General features: G+C 32.4%; 1 protein-coding gene across 1 annotated transcript; it reads left to right on the forward strand.

Moving 5' to 3' along the window:
* Positions 1-1,831: 1,831 nt before the first annotated feature.
* Positions 1,832-7,376, forward strand: LOC143043848 (E3 ubiquitin-protein ligase TRIM71-like). The gene is made up of 4 exons (XM_076216031.1): positions 1,832-2,618; positions 3,594-3,641; positions 4,184-4,231; positions 7,355-7,376. Exons 1-4 carry the CDS (start codon positions 1,852-1,854, stop codon positions 7,374-7,376), a joined length of 885 nt encoding a protein of 294 aa, XP_076072146.1. The 5' UTR covers positions 1,832-1,851.
* The last annotated feature ends 221 nt before the right edge of the window (positions 7,377-7,597 follow it).

A 7,597-nucleotide genomic window follows, 5' to 3' on the forward strand; every position in this document is an offset into this window, starting at 1 on the left:
TAAGTTTTTTGTCTGTATACATGTATTTGTTTGCATGGCAATTCCATAATGAATCTGTGTATTTTCGACGATCAATTAATTAGATGGAGTTAAAAATAAGGAGTTTGTTTTCATACATGGTTATCAGAAGCCGTTATAACTTTTTGTCAAATATATTTTGACTGAAATTAAATGCTTGCAAAACAGAGACGTCTAATATCGATGCCTTATCAGTATCATGTCTATGAATTAATAGATACATATCTCAATACACTAGCTTGTATAAAAGGTGGACAATTTTTAATTCGTATCATTTAAATATTTTTTTTTTGACTTGTATTGGATCATCACACTAACACGATATAAAATAAAAAGGGAATGGTGTAATATTGCCAATGGAACACCTCTCCAGCAAAGATTGAATGACATAGAAGTTACATTATAGGTCACATCCTGCCTTCTACAATAAGCAAACCCCATACGGCATAATCAGTTTAAAAAGACCACGAAATACTGGTAATCACTCAATTCAAGCATCATAATTTCTTTACACCAAATATATTCAGTCCGCAAAAAGTTAAGCACACTTTTCATTTATAAAAAATAATTAAATCCTGGAAACATAAAAAATATTCATTTAGCAATTTTGCTGACATATACCATAAACATACCATCAACTTAAGTTTGGTCACTTTTGCAGGTTCTGTGCAATTTAATTTTGCGTACACAGAAATAGTGAAAATTACACAAATCAGAAAAGAAATTTTAGTTTTAGAGTTATTTTATTTTTTGACAAAAATTAATCACCCAATATAATTAAAAATAATCTTTGGTCTGTTCGACAAATTTGATGTCAATATTTGAGTCAATAGGATGTTTAACCACCTTTCATCCGGTACAGTTCCATATCACGGTGCCTAATACTCTTTATAAGCGTTCTGAATTTTAGTTAATCAAATTTATTCCATTCATCAATAATTTCCCATCTTTATTAGCCAAGATTTTAAAAAGGTAGATCTCTGTGATTGAGATTTGTACCAATGCCATCCCAGACATGTTCATTATGGTTCATATCTGGAGACAGGGGGATGGGGGCAAAAGAAAGTGTCAATGGCTTCTTGCTCTTTGTACTCGGTTACAATCCTTGCCGTTGTGAAAATCTGACAATGAAGGTGTGATTTACATTGAAATGGTTGTCCCTTTTTCTAGTGCTCCTACCGGCATTTGACATGTCAATTGCTTGTCAACCTCAAATCACAGATAACTTACGCCTTGTCATATTTCACAGTGACTTGATGAAGGTCAAACTTCACATGTACGCGGTATAGTAGAAAGAATATTTAAAGGCACCGAAACAATGTTTTTTTTAAAGTGCAGATGACCTTATTTCGCAAAAGTTAAAAAAAATATTGCCAGTTACATGTAGGTGGTGCTTAACTTTTGGCGGACTGTATATTAGCAATACCTTTGTCTCAGAAAAAAAAAATAGCTTCAGGAAATAAGAATCATACAACTTATTAATGCGAATTATGCAATTCGTTGAGTACTGCAAAATTTAAAACTTGCATTCTTATACAGATATCCTTATCTAACTCCCCCCCAATTAATTATATAAAATTAATTAAGTAAAAACTAAAGATATTTTTCTATTGACACATACGATAGGCCACAACTGTAATAACAAAATTTGACATCTGTTGCTGGAATGTCGTAACAAGAATTTGTCATTTGCATGGAACCTCATGTGAAATAACTCAACAAAATCGAAGTATTATTAAATACGATATAAATATTACATGCATTTGGAGTTTTATGATATTTTTAAATGAATTTTTATTTCATGCAACAGATAAATTACACAAGCAAACTGAGATGGCACAGGCTGCGTCCAAAACGTGTGAGATATGTGTGTCTAGTCCTGGACATCACTATTGCGAACAGTGCGACCAGCTGTTCTGTGATGGATGTAAAATATCTCATTTACGGACAAAAATGAGCAAAGACCATACGTTTCTAATTGGCCCGAATATAAACCCGGAAGTTAAACAATATTGTAAAGAACATGATGAAACATTTATATATTACTGCATGGAATGTAATTCGCCGATATGTAAAATATGTGTGATTAAAAAACACAAATCACATGACTTTGCTGAAATCAAGGAAACAACTGAAGGAATCAAAGCTGAGGTCAAAAAGGGGATGGACATGAAGATGGAACACCTACAGTCAAAGATAGCAGATATTGACCAACGGTCAAATCAATATCAGGCTGATGTTAACGGAGTCGTCAATGCTATACGAGAGGAAGGGAGACACTTAAAAGAGCTGATTGATAAGAAAGTCGAATGTCTTGTTAAATCGGTGAAAGAGAAGGCATCCAAAAATCTTCAAACGTTACAGTCCATTAAAAATGAAATTAAAACAACTTTGGATAAAGCAAAGGAGCAGCAGAAGCTCTATCAAGACTCACAGGGGATTAAAGATACCACGAAACTAATTCAAAACCTAAAACAAATTAAGTCACAAATCGACAGAAGAGAAGAAATACAGATTCCTTTTATGCCATCAGTAGAATATGCTAGACAGAAAGTAGCAGAAAGTGAAATAGAAAAACTGTTTGGGGAATTAACATTTGGGTAAGTTATTTCTCAGTTATAGATTTAAATGAAGTGTTTTGGAAACTGTTGGACTTTCCTGTTTTCTTGGGTTATTTTGCCATGTCGTTGTAGGTTTCTCTTCGACTTCAAGCGATTGAATAAATATGGCATCTGCCACCTCTTATGGTCATGTTTATTCGTAAATTAGATTATCAAAAGGTCTTCACTACATTAAACTTGTGATAATACAATGGAATTTTTAACACAGCTGATGACAATTTCTTAAATTGCAAGCTGTTTTCTGTGGTCAACATGGAATTGTAGGTTATTGAATTGAATTGAATGATTATTATTATTATTATTAGTGGAAATAAGAAGCTAATCTATAGGTTGGCTGTTGGAATCTAAAATATATGTTTACAGTACAAATAGGAATTCAGTAGGATCCAGATCCCTCCTAGTACAAATAGGAATTCATTAGAATCAAGAATCCTCCTAGTACAAATAGAAATTCAGTAGGATCCAGAACCCTCCTAGTACAAATAGGAATTCAGTAGGATCCAGAACCCTTCTAGTACACATAGGAATTCAGTAGGATCCAGAACCCTTCTAGTACAGAAAGGAATTCAGTAGGATTAAGAACCCTTCTAGTACAAATAGGAATTCCAATGCCTACACGTACATGGTGTAGAACTTGTAATTCCGAAATCAGAATTATAATAACTACCACTGGAAATTTGATATATATATATATCCAGATATGTACAGGAATGATTTTTAATTATACTAAATGTCTAGTACAAAAGGAAAAATCAAACAAAAAAATGCAGTACTTTTAATACAAATTTAGCTTGCGTTAATTTGGGTTATCTTAACACAGCTAATTCTGTTTGTATACATTAAGAAAACACAGAAAATATAGTGTTTCATTTCATTTTACGATAACTTACAATTTTGACGCACATATAAGATAAAAATAAATATTGTTGACATGGTAATTTTTATCTTTCTCAGAGAAACTTTTAAAAGAGAACAAAACCCGAAACCTCAGAAGGACGCCAGGTGTGTATCTATAATAAATGTCAAACGTATTTGTTTCTATTGTTCTCACTTCTGCGATCAATTCTTCTGTGGATTCATCTTTGCTACAATAATACAATCAATCAAAATACCTAGATATGTCTTCCTAAGTTACATATAACATTACGTTGTACTGTTCTTCATTTCTATAATTAATTTTGGACCAAATGGTTTTGATTCCAGTGGAACTGATGAGTATGATATTATCAAAATACGCGTATAGTGCATGAAGATTATAACATGGCATATGTCATATCAGACCCTTTATCAGCCATAGTTCAAAATCATATACCTTAAGTTATTCATGATAAAAGTTTTTCCAAAAAAGACACCAAAGACATGAAATGAAATTTTTGAAAGATTGACTATTTGTGGCGCAGAATATTGATATAAGAGTTAAACGTTTGAGCAAAGTTTTAGGCGTATAATCAAATAAGAAGTTATGTTAGAATATTGAAAATAAACAAATGCTATGAAAGCTAGACATCTCCCTTGAGAATATAAATATGATATTTTTTTTATAGAGTAAGAACAACAGCTAAACAATACAGATACAGTTGCAGAATATGTGGGTAAGTGTGATGGTATTGGTTTTTTTTTCTTCAAAATAGTACAAAAGACCAAGTAGAAGTGCAAAGTTCATTATGAAATAAGACATACAAGTTTTTCTTTCTCATATAATGTAAATTTATGGTACAGATATTATAAAACAATTAATGAAACAGATCTTTGTCTATCAACATATAATTGTAATTGTCAATAACATTGATTAAACTTTCCTGAAAATCAAGGTCTCAGTCTAAGTAGTTATTTATCGTCGGACTCTGAAAATCACTTATTTTAGGTGATATGATATATAGGAGAACACGTATCCTACAGTAATGTATTTACATATAAAAGACTGTTCCTGGGTAAAAAAAAATATCAAACCTTGATAACGGGGCACACAATAGTTAAATAATAATGTAGAGTCTTCAGAAATTTTTTTTACCTCTAAGACAATCATTGTGATAATAGCAGATAGCATTTAATTTGATATTGCAAGCCCTAATTAGGTGAATGTTTAACCTGAAATATGTGACACAATATATATGTAGGATTCTAAAGTGCGATAGGGACGCTAAAGTGCGATGGTCACGCTAAAGTGCGATGGTCACGCTAAAGTGCGATGGTCTACGCGAAAGTGTGATGCCGCGGCACGCTAACGTGCGTTTTTCCGTGAATGCGTGTTTCTTCGCGAAAGTGTGGCCGTTTGCATTATGACGCTTCAAGTCGTTTGAACATAAAACAGTTGACATGCCGGTAAACGAGAATATTCATGCAGATGAAGGTTTTTTACAAGACAAGAAAAGAGATACAAATGACACAAAATATTTTTAGTCGGTGATATAGAAGACTGTATGCGGAGGAGTTTTTTCCAACAAAATCACCCACAGTACAAAACCTTTAAACTCGCTGTGTCGGCGCGGAAAAACGTGTCTCTCTCAGGAAAGTGGATAAAAGGACTTCTCATCAACATAGAAAACTGACGACAGTAAGGGGAATGTGCATACCGTAAAAGAGGGCGAAAAAGTCAAAATACACCAAGTGTCAAGGTATTTTAATTCGTCCAAATTAAATTTAGAAACTCCTTCTATGTTTTTTTTTAAATCAAATGTCATTAACTTGCTTGAAATAAAAGCTACTTTTTAACTTTCTATAACCTGAATTTTTGTGTACAAAATGTTTTGTCATGTCTGTGAAAGAGGTGGATATTTGTCAACAAGATAGTAACATACCAAGCAGTTGTGTAGTATCATCATATGATTGCCGATGAGGCTCGATCTAAGACTGGAAGCTATAGTTTATCGTACGGCTAACCCAGCAAATAGTAGTTTTAAGACTAAAGGTTGTCAGAACGACCGTTGCAAAACAATTGATTCGAAAAAAATAACGTACTGATTCATAAAGAAAAAAAATCATTAAACAAACAAAAAAGCAAATAAGTAGATGTCAATGAAACAATTATTCACAAAATGTTGCTAATGTGCGCACTTAACTTATGACCTAAGGCGTGGAGCATCGACTCTAGTCGAATAGCTAGTTGTATAAACCACACAATAACTCGTGTACAACAATTCAAAAGAGAAAAACAACCGCATAATTTACGAACAATATACAAAAACTAATATTAACACAGCAAAAAAGACATTGCCTGAACACCATTCCCGTTACACCATCGCAATTTAGCGTGTAAACCAATGTCCTTTAGTGTGTCATATACCATCGCACTTTAGCATGTCATCTGATCGCATTAAAAAAAAAAACAACCACCGCACTTTAGCGTCTGACACCATCGCACTTGAGCGTGACCATCGTACTTTAGAGTACCATCGCACTTTAGAGTCTTACATTATATGTCATTTTTCAGTAACATGGCATTAGATAAGTGTATTAGCTTATTCATAACCTGTTTTCTCTGCATCGGGACTACTTAAAGCTTATCAATTTAAATATCAATACCCATCTGCTGCATCTCATGGCATTAAAATTTATCATTTGATATGTGACGCTCGTTTAAAGTTCATTATTAGCTTGAAAATAGGAGGTGGCGATGCTCCTAACACAATAATTTTTATACAGTGTTTTAAGATATACACAGCAGAAGTTTAACGATCCCTATCACGAATGGGTTAACCTAGACTATTATTTATGTATGTCTCAATGAACCGTATGAGCGCCATGTTATCGTAGGTTAAGATCACTGGATAGGAGAATATATATCTAAACTTCAATTTTAATTATTGTGGTATACTTTACTTGGTATGGACTCGCATGGGAGTAATGTATATATCAGGAAAAACGTACCACGTCAACTCTACATAATGGAAGTACAATGTAATTTGATGATCTTGTTTGTCACTTTTATTAGTCTACTTAGTGGAATTTTGAGAATTGTGCACGGGACAGTTGAAACACGAACTAAGATTGGGATCATCTACCTGTTGATTATTGATATCGATTTGTTTTCGTTTTAATTATTTTAGTCCGTTATTTTCATATTGACCCTTTTTGTTGTATTGTTTTATGTGTTTGCTTTAGTTTTGGAACGTGTTTAAAATTACACATATCTAAATGTAAAGTTTAAAACTGCTTAAAACGGAAACATTGAACAACATTAAAATTTTATCTCCATCTTTTTACTATAATCGATAGTTGTTTTTTATTGATACATCCCTTTATTTCTATAATATGATGGTTCACGTTTACTTTTATTAATTTTTCTAGTCTTGATACAATGATTTTAAACAGGTTTTGCTATTGCGCATTAAACTTTGAAGTATGTGCATAACACATATCTATTTGTAGACTTAAAGACATTAAAGATTGTTTCTGGATCCATCATTTATTATAAATTGCAAAGTAGTATTTGGTGCTCCCCACATGATCTACTAGTATGTATTGCAATTAAAAACTTATAATGCTTATTAACTGAGAAGAAGGATGTATTATCCGAATGATTTGTAGATTTTAATAGAAGTTACCTGGAACTCGTTAAGGAAACTATAAATGGTATGATCACATCGGTGTGTATAAATAGCAATAGACCATACCTATACTGAAAAACTATGTGTGTCTGTTCCTTTATCTTAGGTTCATTGGTATGTGAATTGATTTTTAAATAAATTGTTAACTCTTAATCGTCTACATTTCAGGACAGAAATCATTTCTGAGTAAGTACTCCTCTTCAAATTCATTAGCGAAAAATATGCTGAAAATGGATACAGAAATGTGATATAATATGATAATAATAGATACTTTATCTAGTACAATACTAATCTCCCATGATGCCCTCTGAATAATTCAAAATATAAAAATAAATATATTCATTAACATTCATACAAATTTTTATGCCAAAAGAAAAGGACAAGGTATGATAAGGGCTATTTTTGGCCCCC

This window comes from Mytilus galloprovincialis, chromosome 8, assembly GCF_965363235.1.
Source record: "Mytilus galloprovincialis chromosome 8, xbMytGall1.hap1.1, whole genome shotgun sequence".
Lineage (NCBI taxonomy): Eukaryota > Metazoa > Mollusca > Bivalvia > Mytilida > Mytilidae > Mytilus > Mytilus galloprovincialis.

What these genes read in the sequence shown, in the direction of transcription:
- LOC143043848 (XM_076216031.1), top strand. Translation starts at nt 1,852, where the DNA reads ATGGCACAGGCTGCGTCCAAAACGTGTGAGATATGTGTGTCTAGTCCT. An exon ending in TTTGGGGAATTAACATTTGG is followed by an intron (nt 2,619 to 3,593) that starts GTAAGTTATTTC and finishes TATCTTTCTCAG; the next exon opens with AGAAACTTTTAAAAGAGAAC. An exon ending in AAACCTCAGAAGGACGCCAG is followed by an intron (nt 3,642 to 4,183) that starts GTGTGTATCTAT and finishes TTTTTTTTATAG; the next exon opens with AGTAAGAACAACAGCTAAAC.